Source organism: Protopterus annectens, chromosome 4.part0 (assembly GCF_019279795.1).
Source record: "Protopterus annectens isolate FY-2018-M chromosome 4.part0, PAN1.0, whole genome shotgun sequence".
NCBI lineage: Eukaryota > Metazoa > Chordata > Ceratodontiformes > Protopteridae > Protopterus > Protopterus annectens.
In genome coordinates this window covers 502,763,511-502,787,734 of record NC_056733.1, presented here as the reverse complement: position 1 = coordinate 502,787,734, position 24,224 = coordinate 502,763,511, and the positions used below count along the sequence as shown (strand labels likewise).

Below are 24,224 nucleotides of genomic sequence, written 5' to 3'. Positions count from 1 at the left end.
GACTTAAACCTTGTCTGTGATATAAACAGTACCTGATGGAAAGACAGGCATTCCAGAGACTACCCCATCTCTGGAACGGGCTTCCCATCCATGTTAAACAGAGTTCCTCCCCAATTCATTTCAAGCGTAACTTGGACAATTGGATGGGGAACAGGAAATTCATTCTTGCTTTGGCAGCTATGTCTCTAATGGACACAGGCAGCCTGTAAATGGTTAATCTCCTGCTTACACTTATCAAGGGTATGGGAACTTGTCAGCGATGTGGGATGCATGGTTAGGCTTAAAAAGGCCCTTGTGGTCATTAACCTAGTAAACACCTATGAACCTATAAGAAATGCTATGGATCAAAGTCAGCCTTCAGATGGGTTTATTTATTTATTTATTTACATTTGTTAACTGGGTAGTAGATAGATGTTAAAAGAAATGCTTAATCCTTATACTTATTCCTTATTTGTTGGAATTTGGGCACTGTAACCAATGCAACTTTGCTGGGCTACTTGCAAAATGTTTTTGGGCTGTTGGGAATGGTCTTTACATGACTAAGTGATATGCCATGAATTATGTCAAAAGATAACCTCTACAAATGGGTCTTTGGGCTTGTTGTCCTTGTATAGATGTAGCACCAGTAGTGTTCACGGTGTGTATCCTTTTAGTTTGAGACATTGCTGGTGGGTAAGGCTGAACATATCACGTGTATGCAAAAAGATAACTCACTCTCCTTTTATCAGAATGAATAGAGGCCACATGTATGCTTAAGAAATTTCAGACATTTTAGTCTAGACAGATGAATAATAAATGCTACACGAGTGAGATTACATTTTACCAAGTCTAGAGTGCTGGTTTTCCTTCACTGATTGCCCTATAAATCATTTTAATGAAAATATCTGAACAGCTCACTGGATTTTTGGAGAGGTTAAGTTGACTAAAATACCAGAACATAAAATCAACAACCAAACAAAATTACTACCAAGTATCAGTCAAAACACAGGAAAATATTTAATAAAACAATGATAGAGTGCTTTCTTCCTTCACATGTACGCAGACGTCTTCCGAATAAATTAATACAACAAATCTCCAGTTTAAATTTTTATTTATTTATTCATTTACATTTGTTAACTGGGTAGTGTCCGACTGGGTTGGAAGCCTGTTTTCAGTGGAGACCCGGGGAGAAAAGCTCCAGTACAGTTACACTTTGTAAAAAGTACAAGTAGTTATGCATTATTTTAACAAGGGCACATTTAGCAAATATTTACATGGTATACAAAGTATTAGCCAGAAATGATACAAGGTGTGCAGTTAAACAAGGTTATATATTACAAAATATGGAGGTACATGATTTCAAGAAAATCTTACAGTTAAACAGTTCATTTGGAGAAAGCAGTGAGGTTATAAGCATTTGCAGCAATATATTTGTAAATAGAGATGTGTAGTAAGGGGTAAGAAACTAGCCAGGAGCAATACAGGGGCAGAGCCAGTTACTACTGAAATAATCCTTTAGGGTTGTTTTGAATGAGGACGAGGTTGAATTGTTTTGGATGTGCAGAGGAAGATTATTCCAGGCCTTGGTTATTTTATAGGAGTAGAGGGAGTTGCCATAACAGTTGCGAGACTGGGTCACTTTTAGTATGTTTGTTGGATGACCTAAGGAGCCTGCAGTTAGTGTTAGATTGGACTAGGTTTCATAGTGCAGGGCAGTCAGTGGGGTTATAAATGACTTTATGGGCAATTGAAAGTTGGTTTAGTGCTAACAGTCTGGGAAGTTCCAGCCAGCCGAGATGTTGAAGTACTGATGTGGTGAGTTTTATGGGGTTGATTGGTTGCAAACTTAGCAATTTTATTGTAACATGTTTTAAGATTGTTAAGGTCATCCTTGCGTAAGCTGGTGAAGATCTGTGAGCAGTAGAGAAGGGTAGATTGCAGGCGAGATCTTGCAGTGGCTAGTCTAGCTTGATGTGTAAGGAAAGGTTTGATCCTAAAGAGAGTTCCAAGTTTTGAGTGGACTTTTTTGATTTTTAGGGAGATGTGTTTATCAAATTTTAATCTATCATCTATAGTAACTCCAAGCAGTTTGGTCTGATTTGTGGGTTCAATTGTTGTACCATTCAAGGAGTGTATATAGAAAGAGGTAGCGAGCTGGGTTTGAATGAATTGTTAGTGAAGATCATTGGCTTGGTCTTATTAGGACTGAGGATAAGTCTATGGCTGGTGTGGTAATTTTTAATGTCTTGGAAAGCTGTTTGCATTTTTGTTGAAGTTCTTGGGGGGGGACTGAGCTGAACAGATAAGAGAAGAATCGTCTGCGTATTGGATGACAGTGGCATGTTGGTTGGCAGAATATAGGTTATTGGTGAATAGAACAAAGAGGAGGGGCCCAAGTATGGATCCTTGAGGTACACCTGTGGTGACCAGTAATAGTGGGGAGAGGTTGTTCTCCCATTTTGTAGCCTGTTGTCAGTTAGATAACTGTGGAGCCATGTCAGGAATGAGGTATTAAGGTTAAAAGTGGCAAGTTTGTTGAGTAGCAGCTGATGGGATACAGTGTAGCTTTTGACATGTCCAGGAAAATAGCTGAAACCAGCTGTCCATTATTTTTAAAGTGGTAAATAATATCTGTAAATGTTATTAAAGCTGTGTTAGTGCTATGTTTCGGTCTGAAACCATGCTGAGAGCTGGACAGTAGGTTATTGGAAGTGAGGTGATTCATGAGTTGATGGTGAATACATTTCTCTAAGATTTTAGCTAATGGAGAAATTATGGCAATGGGATGGTAGTCTTTATTATCTGTAGAGGGGCCACCTTTGGAGGGGTATGATGTGATACATCTTCCAAAGGTTTGGTACATATTGCTCTGAGATAGAGTGATTTATTAGTATGGCTATGGGGTATGCGATGGATGGAGCGGCTAGTTTTAGAAATTCGTTGGATAGATGGTTGGCTGTCAGCAGGGTTTTAGTTTATTTAGGAGTTTCATAGGTTCATAGGTGTGTACTAGGCTAATGGCCCTGGAGCCTTTACAAGCCCAGCCCATAGAAGTGCCCTGACATTGTGTCGCCTGACATTAGTTCCCAGTGTTTCTATCAAGTAGAGCCACTGGAGTGATCCCTGGGGTGAACTTTCTATTACCCATCCACTCATCAAGATTTCTCTTGAAGAGGGACAGTGAGGTGCTCTGCTTGACATGTATGGGAAGTCTATTCCAGAGCATGAGCAGTCTCTGGGTGAGGAACCTGTCCCTCTAACATTTTCTGTTGATTGTGGTAATGAGGTCTCTGGAGTGTGTAGTGCGGAGGGATTGGAATTTCTTTAGATGTAGCATTTCTAACAGAGCTGGGTCAGACATGGCTTTGTAAGTCAAGCAGAGATCGCCTCTAAGTAGTCGATATGAGACTGAGAATAGCTGGAGTCTTTTCATTCTGTGTAGGACATATGTTAAATGCCTAGGATCCTCTTTGTGAGGTACTTCTGTGGCCTCTCCAGCTATTGCAGGTGTCTAGTGAGGTACATGCCAAATTGGCCATTATACTAGATGACTGCTCTAATGAGGGAAGAGTAGAGAGAGATGATGACCTCTTTCTTCCTGGATACAAAACCCTTGGTAATGAGATGTGCCACATAGGACTTTCTGACCACAGTGGCAATGTGGTGGTCGAAGGAGAGGTTGCTGTCAACCTGCATCCCCAGATCTTTTATAACACCTTCAGTATTCAGTGGGCTCCCATTGATGTGGTAATTAGTGGGAACTAAGTTTCTACCAAAGGGGATGATGATAGATTTTTTGGCGTTAAGCTTAAGGCCATGGTTTCAACACCAGTCATTGGTCTCGGTGAGGCCTTTCTGTAGGGTGTCTTAATAATGGCTTCCAGTTTGCAGTTGTCTACTCACTTGGTCAGCCAGTGTCCCTTTGTGTTGGCCTGGACTTCTGACAAGTAGATGCTGAACTGGAGATGACCCAGGACCAATCCCTGTAGGACTCTACTTGTGTCTGGTTGGCAGTCTAACTTGGAGTCCACTACTTTCACACTGTGTTCTGTGAGCCAGTTTGCAACCCACCTAGTGATATAGCGGTTGATGCCTAGTTTGGTGAATTTATCAATAATTCCTGAGTGAGGAATGATATCAAAGGCCTTGGCCAGATCGAGGTAGGCTGTTTGCACTGCCTTAGCTTCATCCACAGCCTTGGCGACTGACTCAAAGAAGTAAACCAGGTTGAGCAGGCATGATCTCCATTCCACAAAGCCAAATTGTGCGGGGTTAGAGTTTGGAGATTTCCTATATCTTTGTTAATCAGGTCCATGATGATGCTCTCCTTAGCTTTACATATCAGACTCATCAGGCTAATGGCACAATAATTCCCATGGTCTGTAGTTGCTCCCCCTTTATGGAGAGGGATGACTGTAGCAATGCGGCATTTGGTAGGGACAAAAACTGAGGTGAGGCTGTGACTAAATAGGGCACACAGATGTGGTGCCAGTTCACTTTGTAGTTCATGTAGAACACAACCAGGGATATTATCAGGTCCCATGGAAGCTGTATTCTTGGCCTTGGACAATGCAGCTTTAACCTGCACTGCAGTAATGCTGGGTGCCTGGCATTCTTCTGGTGCTGTGATTGGTCCTTTAGGAGGGGAGAGAGGGGTAAAGTTGGCACTGAATCTGTCAGCCAGTATGTTGGCAATATATGTTCTCAGTATAGGAGGTACCATTGTGCAGTATTTCAGGGCAAATCTGGGTATTGCTGTGGAGGTTCTTGATATAGCTATAGAAGGCTTTGTGTTGTTTTTAGTATCTGCCACAATTCTGCCTTTGTAGCTGGCTTTAGAGGATTTGATGAGGGATCTCAACTTTTTGCTGAGGCTAATAAGGGAGTTTTTCCAGTCTTGGAACTTCATCTTTTTCTGCAACAGTTACTTCCTTCTGTTGTAGAGTTTATTAATGGCAGGGGACCAACAGATTGGCTTCCTTTTTTTGGAGGAGAGCACCTTGGTTCTGTTGGGTATGGCTAGTTCCATGCATTTATGTACATGTTCAAACAATGCATTGCTGTATGATTCGGCAGTCATACAGCTATTTTCCATTGGCATGGTTGCCGTGAAGTTAGCCATCTCTGTTTTTAGGAGTCCAAAGTCAGCTTTGGAGAAGTTTTTCAAGGTGGCTACCTTTGTGGGGGGGGGGGGGAGATGTGGATTTCCATGGTGATTAGTTTATGGTCCGATCTGACCAGGAAGGGATTAACTATTAGTGTAGAGCAATGGTCACCCATGTTAATTATAACCAGGTCAAGGATGTTGCTTTCTCTAGTGGGGGTCAGAATGAGCTGGTCCAGGGCATTGGAACTGATGAATTCCAGGAAGCATTGGGCCAGTATATTGGTGCTTGAGTAGTTTTTCCAGTTGATGGAGGGGCAGTTGAAGTCTCCTAGTAAGAGAGTGTTGGGTTGGACCTTGATGGATTCCAAGGTGTTAAGGAACATGGAGTGATAATCTAGGGGACATGGTTGGGGACCTATAGCAGGCTCTGACTTGGATCACCGTCTTACCTAATGTTAGTTGTACCTGAAGTATCTCAGAGGTGTTATGCTGGGCTACTAGTCCGGAGATGTGCATATCCTTTATGAATATGGAGACACCACCGCCTTTGCAGCTTTGGTCCATGTTTCGGGGCTGAAAGGTGTAGAATGAGTTACAGCCTGGTAGCGCAGGGGTGCTTCCTGCTGCTTTAAACCAGGTCTCCATTACAGCACAAATGTCAATGTTCTCCATTTTGAGGAGTGCTTTGAGCAAGTGCATCTTGAGATTTAGACTTCCAGTGCTGAGCAGCATGACTCTCAGATTGCATTTATTTATAGCTGTTATGGTGGTAATTTGGTCTTAGGAACATCGCCTAAAAAGGCACTATCGGGGTGGCAAGAGCTTTAGTCAGTACCTGGAAACCCAGGGGTGACAGATGCAGGCCATCTCTGGCAAAGCATTGAGGTCTATTAATCATGTCATCCCAAGCAGACAGATACTGGATCCCCTTAGAATGACACCAGAAACTTAGCCAATTGTTGAAGTCAATCTTTTTTTTTGTTTGTACTGTGGTATCATTCTGGGTGATGGTAGGATACTACTCAGGGCTAGTGGCATACCTGCCTGGGCCACATAATCCAAGAGCTCCACCATGTCTCTTTTCATGTATTCCAGAGAGGCGCATCTCAGGTAATTCACACTCACATGGACAATGACATAGCCATACTTGTACTTGCTGTGGAGTGACCTGAGTGTGTGCGTTGTGTGTCGGATTCTGGCACCTGATAGACAGCTGACTGTTACCTTTTCCTTATTCAACCTAATGAGTGGGACATCTGTGTGCCTCACTATTGAGTCACCTATGATTAGTGTATTGGGCAAGGTGTTTAGTCTTAGGTGCTTAGGTTGAGGGGCACACTGTGGAAGTGAGCTATGTGTCCTGTGGTTGGTGCTGTGTTGTGGTGGTTGAGTGCATTTCTGTCTTGGAGGTCTCTGCTGTTTGGGTACATTTCTATTGAGAGCCTTCGCGAAGGTGGGTGTATGGTTTCTATTTTTATGTGAGAGCTGTGATAGTGGGTGTTCTGGAGGGCTATGTGTTCCATGTGGTGTGGTGCAGGTGTTGACTTTCTCCTCTTGACCAGCTAGTCAAGTCTTTTCTAGAGAGTGCAAAGCTTCCAGTTTGGTGATATAAGTGCATCTCTCACAAGTCTGGTTGTTAGGAGGTAAGAGGAAAGGGTTGTCTGTGACATGAGGCAGTTGCTACACTGCCTCAGAATGCCCAAGGCAGCAGGTTTATAGGAGAAAGCACAAGGAACTGTCCTTCAATCATGCCAGGAGGGGTGGTCATAACTACTAAGTACTGGAGTTATTTCCGTGAAGAACGACTAGTGCTGATGGCACTTAGGTGTGCTACAATAATAGCTACAAAAACCTGTTTAAATGCAAAGTGATTAGGCTATTTGAAGTGCAAGAGAGAAAGCAAGCAAGATCTAAGGGAAAAAATGAGGGCCAGACTTTCTGGCACCAGTAATAGTTTACCTCAGCTTGGCGGTGCTGCACGGAGCTTAAACAAGTGCAAATCCACGCAAATGTGGACTTTTAGACCAGAAAGTTGAAAGGGATGGAAAAACTGCCCAAATGGCCAATAAACTACAATTTCTGGGGCAGAAACCACTCCTCTTGTGGTTTCCTAATGTAAGTAGTTGGAATGGGTTTAAAGGAGAAAGAGCTAGTGTTTTCAGTGGTCGGGGTGGGGACAGAGTGGTAGGTTTTCATTACCATCTAAGAGTGAAGTAATAGAATTGATGAAGCGTGAGTTGAACTGTGATGCTATGGGCTCAGAGGTATTAGTAGTGAGAGAAATAGGGGTGGAGGTTTTACCTGGGTTAAGTGGTTGATATTTTGCCAGAACATTTGTGGGTTGTGCTGGTATTTTTGTTAGCAGGTTAGGAAATAGTTTTTTTTTTTTTTTTTTATCATATATGACTTTTTTCTTAACTTGATTCCTAAGTTGCTAATATAGGATGTAATCCCATTTGTCTTTGGTCACATGGTATAGTGACCAGGCTCTATCCCTTTGTTTCATTAGAATCTTAGTTTCATTAGATAGCCATTGTAGTTTGGATTTGTGCCATATTTTCCTGGAGGGGGCAAGGTTATCTAATATGGCCAGAAATTGGTTACTGAAGTATTCTACTGCATGATCTAGCTGTAGGTTTTTTAATGGGGACCAATCACAGTGCTGCAGAAGTATATTGAATGTATCAGGGAAAGATTATTTTTGCTGCGGGTGTATTTGAAAGGAATATTGGTTTGAATTTGTATTCTTTTTCTGACTAGAAATGTAAGGAAATGGTCACTTAGTGTGGCTGGTAGGCAGCCAGCTTGTTACCCCAGTTTTAGCTTATTGGTCAATATCCAGTCCAATAATTACTTTTTATTGGAATGTTTGTTGGTGTGGGTGGGATAGTTTATTGTTTGGGTGAAGTTGTATAAGTTAATAAAGTTGGTAGGGGAGTTGGAGGAACAGGAGAGCCAGTCAAGGTTGAAATCACCCATGATGAAGGTTTCATGGTTTAGAGAGAAGGATGAATAGGACAGGAGGGATTCTATACTAGAAAGGTTATTGCCAGGAGGGAGGTAGATGGCAATGATAATAATAGCTTTGTGGAGATTAATTTGGAGGCTTGTAATTAGAATTTCAGCAGCTGGACTGTCAGGTGGAGTAAAATTCAGTTTTTCGAGTTTAAGAGAGTCTTTAAACATAATAGCTCCCCTACCATGTTTGTATAGTCTATCCTGTCCTATAATATTGAATCTATAACATCAAAAAAATCACATGACCAGAGTATTTTTAGATATCCTAAAAACAGAGCCTAAATTCAATAGGCACAACATCAATTGATTGTTAAACATAAAAACTCATGCAAACAATAACTGTGAATAAATACTATTTATAAAACATCTAAAAAATAAGTAATAACATAGCAGACCTCAACTGAACAACACTTAATAAAAATATAATCATTTAAATCAGTGGTTACAATGGCATTTAATTTCAAATGCCTATAGAGGTCCCTATATTCAATGGTGATCTCCCACGGACCTTCCCTTGGACTTTTTGGGACCTTTGCTGAAACAGTAAACAAAAATCTTTCATAGTGAACACAATTTTGTGTATGTTTAAATAAATAAACAATCCTCTGCAGTGATGCTACTACAGACAAATATTCATACACTTGAATAGGTGAATGAAAGAAATACTTTAATCCACTTACTACACTCACAAAGAAATAAAAATACACAATTAAGATATGTGTTTTTAAGATGTCTAAAATTACTTTGACCATGTGATTTTTTTTTGATGTTATTTAAACCAGAGATTTGTTGTATTAATTTATTCTGAAGTCCATGTAATTGTGAATGACTTAAGTGCTCAGTCATCGTTTTATTAAATATTTTCCTGCTTTTTGACTAGTACTTGGTGGTGTGCTTTTTTTTTTTTATGTGTTAGAGATTATGTTGATCTCGCACACCTGTAAGACCATAGGCTTAGTCAAAACAACTGTTGACTACACACTTAACAAAATACCTAAGTATATATACCCAGATTCACACGCATGCATGGAAATTAAACAGATGTTATCAATTTAAGTTAATGGAATTGTCTTGAATACATCTCTGTACTATTGTATTAAACACACAATCTTAATGTAAATAACGAAAGGTCTTTGTCCAAAAAATTATTTAAAGTATACAATAGACATACACTACCCACAATCGCCTGAAAATATTACCAAATATTGTATAATTTATACATAAGCAGCATTTTAATAGTTTAATGGACGTGGCTGCTCTTACACTGCTATATTCTAGGTTTGTGTTTTTGAGCATTCACCTAATAAGGGGCAATAAATGGCAGCTTGACAAAAAGTTTCCTTACAGCATACAGATTTGTTGCCATAAGTAACTACTCTTGTGCCCCCCACCCCCACTGGGCTCTCACTCTGATTTAAAATAAAATACCCCTTTGGAAAGTTGAACAGCCAATGGCTTTTGTTGAACTTTTACCCCATTGTTGAAGGGAGCAGATATAATCAAAATAATCAATTGCCACCTTTCTTATGAGATGTGGGCCATCCCATCTACCCATCATAATGCCTCTAGTTAACCTTTGAGGGGCAGGTATATAGTTCATCTTTAAGATTTCAGTTTTTTTTTTATCTAAGGATTTTTATTTGCTCACTCACTCTCAAATATTCTACTTACTTTGGTTAAGAGATGTTATGTGGCTACCTTTAGGATATTGCATATACCTTAACTGTACAAATAGGTCTGCAATACTTTTTTTTCTTGTGGTCTGCCAAGTTTATTTAATTACAATTCTGACTGTCCATCGTTACAGAACTGAACACTATTATGTTTGTTTTAACATATTGGTTTTGTGATGTGCTATTAACTGATTTAAATGGCACAATATGAACAAAAATTTAATTGAGCTGGGTTCTGAGATGGCTTAAAAAGTCCAAAGAGGCTATTTTTTCCCATTTTGATTGTGATTTATTGTTAATAATATGTGTGGTAATATTCTAAGCAGAAGTCTAATTTTACAGGCTTGTAGAAATGTTTTGAAAGACAATGTTTAAAGTACATTAGATGCTTTTTAGCTTTTATCATCATCTTTATCTTCACTTCTAAGGTATGGAAGCGTTCTGGTGCTTGGTTTTTCAAAGGTCTACCAAAGAAAGTTTTGCCACCGCCAATTCCTGTCACGTCTCAAGAACAGCCTATGACTAGCAAACCAGCTCCAGCAAAACCTCCATCACAAGAGCAAAGATCTTATTCTAGAATGCAAAGCAAAGGTAAGATGAAACATTTATTTTTCTTAGCAGATTCATTAGCTGAATGTCATAGTTTACAGAGTGGAATTTGTTCCAAATTATTAAAGTAACTATTAGATCTATATATAACTTCCAACTACTTTAAGAATGTAGTTGTAAATGTAGTTGTAAAAGTAGTAAGTAAAATATGCTCATGTCAATTGTTTACCCCAAATTGTTTTATTTTAAATAGCTACAACATTTAGCAAAGCAGCAATGCTATAAATGAAGGGTGTTTATGCATTTTTGTCTGCATGTATGAAACCTTTCTAAAATTTTCCAGTTGTGGATTCGCTACATAAATAAGTACATAACAGTTAAGAAAACATTTTGGGCACATTGGGACTTATTACAAGGTTCTGAGAAAAATGTAATTTTGTAGGAAATAATTGTTTATCTTAGGAGATCTTGAAATGGTGTGGATTATGGGACATTCATTTTGTACATATACACACACGATTATTGAAAGATGATATAAATGTTGCATTTCTACTGTGTTTGTACTTTTACAAGATTCAGAACACAGATAACATAAATACTGTCTTTTCACACCTTTTGGGTTTTGTTCATTCTTTCATTCATATATGCCTTTGAATAATATATTAACAATAACATGATGTTCAGTGTTGGTCTTATTCATTGTCAGACAGGTTTGATGGTGTATATAAAAATAACTGAAATAGTTAAATGCCTAATGGGACAAATACATCTCCAATTTGTAATCCCAATAGCCCAGGTTCAAGTAATAGCCTGGACAGGGGGGATATCAAGTTGAGGGTGATCAGTTCTACTTTTATAAAACTGGGTAGAACAGGGTTTTGAGAGTCAGGTAGTATATATGAAGATATCATTAATACCCACTTCATGTACCTTTCAATAATTATGTTATAAAATATCCTTAAAAAGCAAAGGGATGATCACATGCACAATATGAACCCAAAAGCCCAATAGTCTCACAATATTACATTAATCAGATCCCACTCACACAGTCCTCACTTCTGTGAGTGGGAACAATGGCCGACTGGACCCTTCTGTGGTTATTATGTCATCTGAGTGTATCTAACTACATGAGGTATAGAATGACTTACAAGACATACTTCCCATTTGGCCTGCAGTTCGTAGGTAATTAATTCAGCCACCATTCTGTACGATACGTGGTCCTGGTTTCTGGACATGAAGCAACATAATGGATTACTGTTTTGACATTGGTAATCTTTATCGAACAATGAGACATCTCATAAAACACATTTATTTTATTAACTTACAGTAATAGATTAATCATTTCCCCAACTATACCCATGGAGCTCCTCTTTTAAATCACAAGTTTTATAGACTATATCCTCAAACAGGAGAATTAACTTCACCAAATTAACTGAATGCATTTTATACCTTTGTTGTCATACAGTCTTAGATTCTAATGCAATATCTGTACTACAGCAGTTTAAATTTATAGGCAGAGCATAATCTAACAATAAAGTATTTGCAAGACAAATATATCTCATAAAAACAGATGTTTTCAGTCAGAATAGATTCATGTTCATGAGTGTTTTTGTCCCTTCATGGTAGACTTAGTGTAATTAAGTTGTTTATTCTAATTGTACTTATTTTCCAACACCAAAGCACCATAGTTCCTCCGGCAGTGATATGAACTAATGTTAAGATGAAGGTTTGTTAAATTCCCATAGTGACATAGTTCTACATGAAATCTATAAAATGTGATATATAGTGTATTCATAAATATGGTTTATGACTTCTTTTTCTGCATCATTTTAATTTTGCCCAAGCCATTAGTAATTTATTTAATATATGCAGAAGCCTTCCTTCATTTATTTATTCCCTAAAGCTACTTATAGTCCTTTTCCCAAAGAATAGAAGTTATTCAGTAACTACTACCTGCTTTTTCATTTTTTTTCTTTTTATACACCATTATTTAAAGAATTAATTCACTTGTATAGTAGAACTTATATTTTTTGGCATTAAAACAGATCAGTCTATTCCTTTGCTTTATTCCCTTATTTCTCAGTACTCTTGGGTCAGAATTATTCTCATTGGGTGATAGCAGAAATGCTTCACATCATCTACATCCAGCAAACCATTATTTGTTGTTGTTATATTCTAAGGGTCTTTGCTACCAAATATTAACAGTAAAAACAAACAAAAAGTTCCGTCTTTACCTTATAAAGCATCATTACAGTTGTTACAAGTATCTATGTTTCCAGGGAACAGTAAATTGAAATCCTTCTTTGACCTGGTCCACTTGGTGATAGTTCATTCAGTCTTCCCTGCTACATATATGTCTAATAATGAGTCCACTTTGTAATTTCAAAATACTGAAATCTCGAATCTCAGTATTCCGAAACCACAAAGCCGAAAACCCAATCAAAACTCACAAACTCGAAAACACACAACCGTGAAATTCAAAATCCCGTACTCATGCTACACATACAGTACACACAAACATACACAAACCCCCCTGCACAATCAAACAAACTAATGTAAACTACATATAAGCAGGACTTAATATATTCTAACTCCGAGATTACACAAACAGTAACACAAACAAAACTCACACACATATCTTGCAGTCCCTCAAACACACACTTACACACATTAAACCCCTAACCAACATACTTACACACAAACTTACCAAAGTTAAACTCAAACATTCACATTCCGTACCAGCACAAGCAGAAATTCAAAATATTCATACTTCGGTATTTTGAATTTTGTGCTTCTGCCGGTTTCAGAAATGTGAGTATTTGGCTTTGTAAGTTTGAAATACTGAAATTCGAGATTTCGTTATTTCGAAATTACAAAGTGGACCCCTAATAATATATGGTATACATTACTCAGCACTTCTGTCCTTCTAGAAAGCCTGTCTGTGTCTTCAGTTTCCTTTACAGAAATGTTGCAAATTATATATTAATCTTTTAAACAGAGAAATTGTGTTAAACAGTAGATCTTTTGATAGCTGTTTTGAGCTTTAGGGTCTTTTCACCTAGTTATATACATTTTTTTCTTTTTTTCTATTAAATGACAATGCAGTGGAGCGTGTATTAATATGAATTCCTTTTTTTGTATGGTTTTATCTTGAAAAGAAAGTAAAATAAATCACATTTTTCCTGTGTTACCTATGACTAATTTTACCATGAATATTAATAAATGCTTTCTATATGGAAGGATGCTGAAGGTACTTTTAAAGGCAAAAGAAAGAATTTTGTTTTTCTAAATCATATTCCCTACCTGTAGACCTTCTACTGGACTCCAGCCCATTAGAATGGATGGGGAACCACAGATTCACCCCTGATTTAGCCCCATTGTCCCTTACAGATAGGGTAACGTGTAATTGTCTAGGCTCTGGGCTAGTCGTACTTAAAATATAAGGACTTTGGAGTATTCATACTTATCATAAAAAGGCTCTAAGTGTCTTGGGAATGCATAGCTAAGCTTCAAAAGATCCTTGTGGATCAATAACCTAGTAAGTACCTATGAGCCTCAGTCTACGAATCATTCATTCCCTGGTAAATAGCATTATTTTATACATTTTGCTAATCACATTAATGGTATACCAGTTACTGAAATCAATCAGTTTGAAAATCTTAAAACTATTATAATACTAAGTCTCAGTTTCAGGTGTAATTCTGGGGGTATTAGAACCACTGCTCCTAGAAAATGTAATTTGATTTTGAGAGCATTGAAGAGCTGAGATCCAATTTAATTAAGCAGTTTTGGAAGACCTATAACTGAATCCAGCTCTTAGTTTTCCTTTTACTGTAAGAAGGATATCGACAGACTAGAAAGCCTACAGTGCTTTTTTTCGTAAAAAAAACACTATTAAAACTAAATTGATTTCCTAAGGGGTTGAGCCAACTGAATTTGTTTAATATTTTATACCAATTACTTAGGAGTAAAGGTAAGTTTTGCTTAACTCTCTATTAATGACTGCCGATGGAAATGATGAATCTCATTACTTATTCTATATTGTCACTAGTGCTGCTGGCAGATGTTTTTAAGCAGTAATAAAATAATTTTAAATATAATATATGTTACTTCTATACTTTCATTAACTCCTTATTAACAGTATTGCAAAACTATTTAAATGGAAAAGTACATGGATTTAAGAAGTATTATTTCAATAAAAGTTCTTTTTCCCTGGAGATCAGTAGATGACTCAGAAAGAGTACAACAATGAAACTATAAAACTTAGTGGTGTCTTCAGTTTTTCACCATGTATCCAGCAAAGACCACTTTTCTTATCTTACAATGTTGAACGGGACAGGCTAGACCATAAATATTGTAGCAAGCTGTCAGTAAAATGGATGTTTTAACCTGCAGCATTTTACTGTTTTAAGCACTGAAGCCATGTTAGACAGAAAATGAAAAAAAAGAACCACGTGTGGATTTTTTCTTATTAGTTTAAATTAATAATAGACATTATTAAAGACATCTTTGTTTCTAATATCCAAAAACATCAGGACTAGAGTTTGATTGAGAATTTTAAGCAACTACAAACTAAAAAGAATAAAACAATCAGGTCAGTTTTCATATAATTACTTGGACATATTAATGGCACTTATGGATCCATTCCTGAAGAATCTACAGACAAGTGTGCAGTTTCATAAAAGTGCTGCATGCTGTGTGTATGGTCCACTGGCATAGTAATTTAAAATTGATAAAGCTAAGAAGTGCTCCTGCCATATGCATATCAGGACCAAATAGTGAACCATGGACATGGTCCTCAAAAGGAAGCACTACCTACACTTCCATGCAGCATCCGAGACCCACACATGCAGATGAACCAGCAGACAGATAGACAGACAGGCAAACATATACAAAAGTAAACTGAAACACACTGAAACACACACACACACACACACACACACACACACACACACACACACACACACACACACACACACGCAGACATGCTGACAAGCACTGCACAAACATGCATATACACACGGACACACACACACGCGCGCGCGCATGCACACGCAAGTTCGGACTCTGTAATACATAAATCTTTCCAGTATGGGTCAACCATCCAAGAGATGATAACGCACTGACAAGCACTGCACAAACACATGCACACATGCTGACAGACACACAGACACACTTGTGCTAGAGTATAGTTAACCTTACCCTAGTTCTGCATCTGTGGTTGGGGGAAGATCCATTATTTTTATGTCCACACCCTCTGCAGTCTTGGCAGAATCTGATTCATGGAAGTTTTGGTCCAAGTTGCTATGACTGTGGAGTCACTGACAACAGTAATAAGGGAATGGTCATCATTCCATCAGCAGCATTAAGCATAGCACTCACTGTAATTTATACATTTAAAGCTTGGAGCAGTGTACCACCACTCACTCCAGACATGTAATAACTGTCTGCAGTCAAAAGAGGGGAACAGAAGGGGGGATGCATGAAACATAAGCCCCTCTTACTCCACCCATCAGTCTGCCACTTACAGGCTGTTCCTCTTTTTCCACTACAGGCATTGATCCAACTCCCTCAAAAACAAAACATAATGCACAGTAAACAAATCTAAACGCACTTCAGTTAAATGAACACCATTAGCTCTATCCCAGCTCATATCTCACTTGTCGAAATCCCTAATATCCACCATCTGCAAGTTCAGCCTAGCCACCAGCCTGCTGCCCTATATTTCACAAAACGTCTAGCCCTCTGCACTCCTTTAAAATTATTATCTTGTCTCCCTTCCAATCTAGTTTTAATTTCTGACCACACTACAATCAACTGTGGATACCACTGCTTCAGTAGGGTCTATATTAGAACATTGAAGTTTCAAAACTTTGAATGTTCTAATATCGACACCTATTCAGTGAACGCTGAAAACATCGAACATGCAGAACAGCGAATTTTTTCCTAGGGAAAAAAATTTGCTGTTCCAAAATACATACACACAACACAAGCACACCAAACACACAGCAATCCACACACATACACCTAAAATCTTACATCTACCCCTACACTAAACTGTACATACATCACTAACTATCCACTTACCTTAACCCAAACCCTAACCCTAAGGTCCGTCACTATCGCACACTCATCTCACCCGTGCCCTAATCCTAACTCACCTACCCAACCCTAACCCTTACATCCACACAATCGCACACTTACCTGACCTGCGCCCTAACCCTAACTCAGCTAACCCGCCCTAACCCTCACGTGCACACAATCGCATACATACCTAACCCACTCCCTAATCCTAACTCACCTAACCCGCCCTAACCCTTACGTCCACATAATCGCACACATACCTAACCCACGCCCTAACCCTAACTCACCTAACCCATGCCCAATCACACACTTACCTGAACCCGACCCATAACTTTCCACCACAGCGCTGCAAATAGTGAAGCAACAGAAACGGACAACCAAATTCTTTCCCTTGGAAAACATTTGGTTTTCTGTAGCTTCGTTATTTTCAGCGTTCGCTGAATAGGGGTCGATATTAGAACATTTGAAGTTTTGAAACTTCGATGTTCTAATATAGACCCACTTCGGCAACACCATTTCTTTATAGTCTGAGCCAATAGCCTCCACTTCAGGGTTCATCCCAAATCATTCCCACATAAATGAGTTATAGTGACCTGAGGAATGTCTAACACTGCCTGTATTTCATCCATTTTGGGTAACAATTGATGCCACCTGCTTTTTCTGAAACCATTCCAAAATATGTTGCAGATACCAGGCCCAAGACTCAACATAATTCCATCAGGTGTGATCAAAGCTCACTTCGCTGCCCAAAAACAAAAGAGTGACTCAAAATGATGTTTGCTTCCACTTAAAAAAAAATACAAAGAAAAATTATCCCGATGAAAACTCATAGCAGATATTATCTTATATACTACAAAATTGCCTTCAATAAACATTTCCCATCCCCTAATCTACCTTCCTCAGCTAAATCAGAAGCTCACCCTATACAAAAGAATGAGTTAAAAATCTATCCCACAAAATCCCTTAGCTTCACAAAGCTTTCCTTAAAACTCACACAAATTTGTCTGCCAGTATGGGTCAACCATCCAAGGGCTGATAAACCAAGTAACCAAACTCACAAGCCCTTAGAGTCATCAGTTGCTTGACCCATGCAACCAGACATAACAACCATTCCTTATTTCTATGCAAACCAAAGGCTGACCTCTCCATTTTCGGTCCACTTTTATGTGGACATAACACAAGTTTTGACTCTGTAATACACAAATCTTTCCAATACAGATTACCTGAAAGCTCACTAACCCTGAAAGCTCCTGTGTACATGAACCCTGATAAGGTGGCCCATATGACATATATAGAATGGTTTGCTGACAACACACACACAGCCCTTTTGATAACACCCTGAACAGCTTCTTATTTAAAGGAAACCTGCTATCCTCACTCAAACTATTCACTCTCTACCAATCTTTTACTGTTCTACTAATCATCCAAATCTTAGTAACAAATAGGGACCATACCTCTCAACTGACCCTGATTTCCAGGGACGTCCCTGATTTTGACTCGAATTCTAACTCTGTCCCACTTAATCCCTCCAAAAACTAGGGACTTTTGGAGGAAAGGTGGTGAATTACATGTAATGAATAATGACAACAAATAAGAGTTATAAACATCATTTACCTCAGAAAATGTGTATTAATTCATATGCTCCGAGTCTGTCAATGTGTCAGGTTAATAGCGCTAATATTTTAAATGTGTCCCTGATGTTGTCATGACGCATCCTTGATTCAGTTGATATTTGTCCCCAGTCGTCTGAGACGTCTGATAGGGACAGAAAGCACATTTGCAACTGCATGAGCAAGCAGGTGTAAGCCTGTTTGGCTGCAGGTATGCAGGTATCACACTGGTGAAACAATGTAGAGGCTGAGTGTAAGAAACTGTTACCGGAGGTTAGCATTGCTTAGCTCCGTGCAAACCCATGCACACCTGTTCACAACTGCTTTAATGTGCCTTAATGACTCTGTATCCAACGGCCTTGTTCTGCCCAACAACAAAATAAACAGCCTCTGCAAGGCTCGAAACCAGGACCCTGCACACCACAGCCAATGTGATTTGTCACTAAGCCATGGCAGATATACAGACATTGGATGTTATCACAAACATATCATCCAGCACAGTCATTCAACAGTATAGGAAATGTATTCCATCATGTAGATGTATGCGTGTGTGTTTATGTCCAGATATAGATACATACATACATATATATAGATATATCAAGAACATCCCATGTGACAACAAAGCATTAAAAAGGAATGAAAAGGGAAACACCAGCAACGTCTGTATTAGGTACTGGTGTTGTCCTATGTAATATCAAGACTCCCTCAGACAGACATGTGTCATTAATACATGCAAACATTTGTACATTGGCCAAATACATCACTCTGTGCATTTTATTTACATTAACACAACAGTTCCTGTCCAGTCGTTATGTGAGAACAGTACTCTTGCAAGGTGCTGTGTGCAATATCATCATCATGAAAAAGGTAAATGGGATAACCATAGAGGGACCGGTAGTGTCGTGTGTACAATGGGGTCGTCTGCATCATGTGTACCTGGAACCTTTAGGTGTCATGTGCATACCAGGATTGTGTGCAGGGGTGAGGACAACTGGAGTATGTTGTGATGCAAATTAAAAAGGTTACATGTGTCCAGTGGACACGTGTGTGAAATGGACAGCTATGTATGGGGCAAATGTTGTTCTAGGAACAGATTGGCCTTTTGTTTCCATAGGGTGAGAGTGGGATGTGGGAGAAGGAGAGTAGGTATGCTTGTGGAGGATAGGTTGGGTAGGATGACAGACAAGACAGCATATAGGGTCGATATATGACACATGTGGGGGGATACACCTTAGATGGGGCGGGGTGTTTGGCAGTCACAAGCCCATGAGCCCCCAGATGGAAACAGTGGGATGGAGGTCCCCAGCCATGGGCAGCCACCACTGCACCAAAACAGCCGCAAAGGTGGCTGTGCTGGGGGCTGTCTATGAGGGGCAGGATCACTCTCTACATGTAACACTCTGCCCTCGAGCTGGAATATCTGACCTCTAAACCCCTTTTTGAGCCCCCTATGCACCACGTCCGGGACTGTACGACAGCGGACAAATTCCTGTTTCGACCTGCTCCCAGGGGGGACAAGCCCCATCTTCAGTGGCGGTTCAACCAGAAGGTGGTGCAGAGCCAACAGAGGTGGGGGTCCAAGGCTGGGCCCCAGATGTGCTGGTGCCTGGTGCCATGGTCAGCTGAAGTGGGACAGGAGGTTCTGCCGGGACCTCCAAACCCATACAGCCTATGGTGTTGCAGTTTTAACACAGATATGGCTTAGTAATAGTCAACAGCATTCAGGATTACTTATAACAGCATGCATAGATATGACCATCAACCCAACACAACAGATGGTATACATTTGCAGAGGGAGCACAACACATGCATATATACTGCATGACATCTGTACAAAATGCAGAAGAATTGTGACTGCAGCTATGAACAGTGGCCCATTATTGGCATGTCACTGTGAGAACCTCAGACAGTGGCTGTCATACCACTGTTTCATGTGACATATGTCCAATCAGGGATGCGATGGCAGTAACTCTCATCACTATCACCATGTACTGAATGCAATACTCACACTATGCTTCTGCAGTTCACAGATGTCTGTTCAGTGAGTAACACAGGAAACAAATGGCTCCACACACTGGCCAGTCCACAAATGGCCCTACAGACAGGGGTTCCCTCACAAACAGAACACTGTCTTGTCAGTTTTAAAACATGCAGAATAGCCATTACCACACACAACCTGTTAAACTGGCAGTAGTCTCAGTGAAGCATAGCTACACTTACATGCCATAGTCATGTCTGGCATGTCACCCTCCTGTCTTTAGGCTATTTTCCAGTGTGTATGTTGCTTGAGGAATATCCAGATATCATCTGTGATGCTGTTTACGAAACACCAGATCCAGGTTCCACTCACAGCAACTGTCATGGGCAAACACCAGCATGATGTTCCTAGATATTGTACTGTGTTTCCATGTGATTGGCTATGGGAACATCACCACAGCTGTTCCACATGCATTCAGCTAGAGGAGGACTGCAATAGGTGCAGAGGCCATCACCTGATCATGACCATCATTACAAAACACAAGCTGCTGCTGAGCAGGTGTACAGCTCCACATCCACCAGAGAGTGTGTGGGTGGGACAGACAGAGGCTAAGTACATCATAGAAGGGCTTGGAGAAGAAAACCTAAGCATTGTCTGTCACACACCTACCACTACAGGGTTCAAACCCCTGACTGATTAGCCATTACTATTACAAGTGCATGCAGTTACTGCCTGTGCCACAAAGCTGACATGCTGGTGTCCTGTAAGAACATATATGTGTGCTGGTGATCAACATCAACAGAGATATAGTAGACATACATTAGGTGTAACACACATGGCTGTCCACATGAATGGATGTCATTGTCAACACAACCACACTCTCTAAGGGACTCAGACACATGGCCACACTTTGCCAGACCCACAAATATACTTCCTAACTCCTTAGTTTGCCACACTGCAGTAATGTACAGGTACTACATGCACCACAGGGGATATCCGGAGGTTCTCTGGGCTAGGGCATGTGAATGTGTCTGACATCAGTCGGTATGCCAATGGGAGTTATACTGGGTGCGACTGTGGTTGGGAGCATCATACCCCACACGCAGACACAAGGTGCAAGTACTGACATGCATGTGTGCATTGCTTCATGGGTGTGTATTGGTTGGCTGTGCAAGATAGCTGTACAAGGCTGGGTGAGGGGTAATCCTTGGCATCATGCAACCCGACAATGGTATACAGTGTGGTTCAGGGGTGTAGTGTCTGCAATGTCCCAAACAGATGGGTATTGTATGAAATGTCCTGTCATCTTGGTTGCCATTGTGTATGGCCATTGCTTTGCAATTCATACCATGTCTGTGTTGGATAGTCCTTGACATGGACATTGCCTGGGATGTGTATGTCCCACAATAATGTACAGTGACATGTGCAAGTGTACCTGGTTTGGCTGGCACGTGTGTATACAGACTGTTATCCTCAGATATGCCAATACTGGCCTGGTGTGGCAGGACCTGCTTATAGACAGCAGGTTGGCCCTGCACCTGCATTGATAGAATGATACAGGTATTCCCTGTTGTCATTGGCATCTGTCCATACAAGGCATGTGTGTAAGGCATTGTATGGCCTTTATGGATCACATTTGATGGCATCACATATGTTGCAGGCATCCAGTGGGGAATATAGTGAAGGCACATTGTCCGCAATTATGTGCCTATTGTACTACTGGACAGGGTGCCATGCCCTCTGCAGCCCACTGCAATCACACCATGTCTACTATCTGTCATCAATGTGCAGGGTACTAGCAGCATAGTGGGATATTCTAGGAAAGTGTGTTTGTGTATGACACATGGGTTCAGAACATGTTCCGGGTAATAGTAGGGTTGCATACTTTGTTCACCAGGCCTTTTGCCAGATGTAGGGGTTTGGCTTGCCAACACAGTCTCTTGGCTGATTGACATCTGTACTCCTTGTGAGGTGGACATTGTGACATATAATATGGACACCATATAGAAAAGCTACAAAATCCACTCCCCAACATGTCCAGTGGTTAGACACTCACAGCCACCTCCACACAGGCTCTGACTGTCAAACACACACACCTGCCATGTCTTGGAAAAGAACCCCTACCTAACTAGTTTATCACACTACAGCATTGTGTAGCTACAGCACGCGCTGCAGAGATTACTGGGTTACAGCAGTCCCAGAGGTGTATTACTAGGTGGGTGAAAGCAGGATTGCCAAAGGTGGCTATGTGAATTGTAAAGAGTGTGCATACTCTAAAAAGCATTGTTCCTTTCTCAGGCACACACAGTTGTCCTGTCGTGGAATAGAACCCCTACCTAACTAGTTTATCACTCTACAGCATTACACAGTTATAGCATGCGCTACGGAGATTACTGGGTTACAGAAGTCCCAGAGGTGTATTTCTGGGTGGGTGACATCTGCAGGATTGCCAAAGGTGGTTATGTGAATTGTAAACAGTGTGCATACTCTAAAAAGCATTGTTTCTTTCTCAGGCAGACAGACACACACAGGAGAGTCACTTTGTGTACATATGTACAGTACACTTGAATGTACTGTACTCTGTGAAACAACAAAGACAAGTCTACATCTGTACAACTGTCATAACTATATATATATATATATATATATATATATATATACATACATACACATGTCTGAACACCCTTTGTGACACAGAAGGGTTCCAGAGGAACTGACATGCGCACAAAACAGAGGCATCTCTTGTGTTATAACAGCTCACCAAACAAGGAATGGTTGTTGTGTATGTGGAGTTTGGGGTGGGGAATGATGGCTAATGAAATCTACCCCGGGGATTGTGGAGTTTGGGTGGGGGAATGATGGGTATGGACTTACACCCCAGCGACCAATTCTGTGTCACTGCTCGACAGTGACACAGGAAAATAACATACCCAACTGTAGTCGTGCTTGACAGTGTATTCTTTACCATTCCTAACTATGTAATACTTTGTAGACACCAGTCACCACAGATGGCTACCATGGTGTGCAGCATGTTAAAAGACATTACACATGTGCATGCCTGACTACATGGTAGTCACACACAAACACGCACACACTTGCCAGTATTGTGCATACATGTCTTGCCTATGTAAAGCTAACTAGTACAGTGGTATGCAGTTGGGGTATGTGCCACAGAACACATACAACTGCACTTACTCTGATTCCACTTCTGAGCTGGGTGACATCACAGGACTGATTACTTGCAGTGGGGAGGGGGGAGAGAGAGGTTTAGCAGTTGACAAGGATAAAGGCCAGTGCAAAAGGTGGTATCTCTTTGGAATGCAGCAAAACCCGCTGCCATGACATGATGCAGATACAAATACACTCACAGCCTTTGCTGACACACACAAACACACTCAGCCATTTGCTGACACACACACTCAGGCATTTGCTGTCACACACACAAACTCATGCACACAGTTGCCAGTGGTGGGATCAGAACTCCTGCCTAGCTACAGATCACTATTACAGTACTACACAGTTATGAGACATCCCACAGAGATTACACATTCCAAGGCAGTCAGAATGCTCTTCTAAGATTGAGGACAACAACAGTGATACTGACAGTCATGAAATACATAGCTGTAAACCTGTGTGTTTAAAGTAGGTGTCCATTACAACCTGTATGCACAAGCAAGACACATCATCTGCAGGTAGTACATAGTTAGGCCTGAGAGGTATAGTTGTAGCACAACAGGAACCTGAACTAGAGTATGCCCAATCTGGGTAATGGACAACTACTATCACTATACAGGATTACAGTGGTCATGCTCTTACACATAGAATCACAGAACTTGTTTGGATGCATTGACTCCAATTACACAAGGTGACAGTGGGCATGCTCATACACATAGTGGCACAGGGCCGTTTGGGATGCACTATGACTACCAACTACAACAGGATATACTGGGCATGCTCATACACTTAATAACAAAGGGCCTGTTGGATGCACTGACTCAAATTACACAAGGTGGCAGTGGGTACGGTCATGCACTTAGTAGCACAGGGCTGTTTGGAATCCACTCTGATTCTAACCACAGAAGGCGACAGTGTGCATGCTCATACACTTACATGTACAGAACACATTGTAATGGACTCCTATTGTAAACACCCAGGTTTACAGCTATGTACATCTTACCTGTCAGTATATATGTACATCATACTGGTTTACTACCAGATAACTGTAT

At 40.3% G+C, this 24,224-nt stretch overlaps 1 protein-coding gene across 2 annotated transcripts in view; it reads left to right on the top strand.

Moving 5' to 3' along the window:
* RPH3A (rabphilin 3A) overlaps positions 1-24,224 on the top strand; it is a 1,850,086-nt gene that overhangs the window by 1,144,289 nt on the left and 681,573 nt on the right. For both annotated transcript variants that reach the window (XM_044068420.1, XM_044068419.1), the window contains one exon: positions 10,206-10,368. In XM_044068420.1, the coding sequence (XP_043924355.1) occupies positions 10,206-10,368 (163 nt within the window). The remainder of the gene's footprint in view (positions 1-10,205; positions 10,369-24,224) is intronic.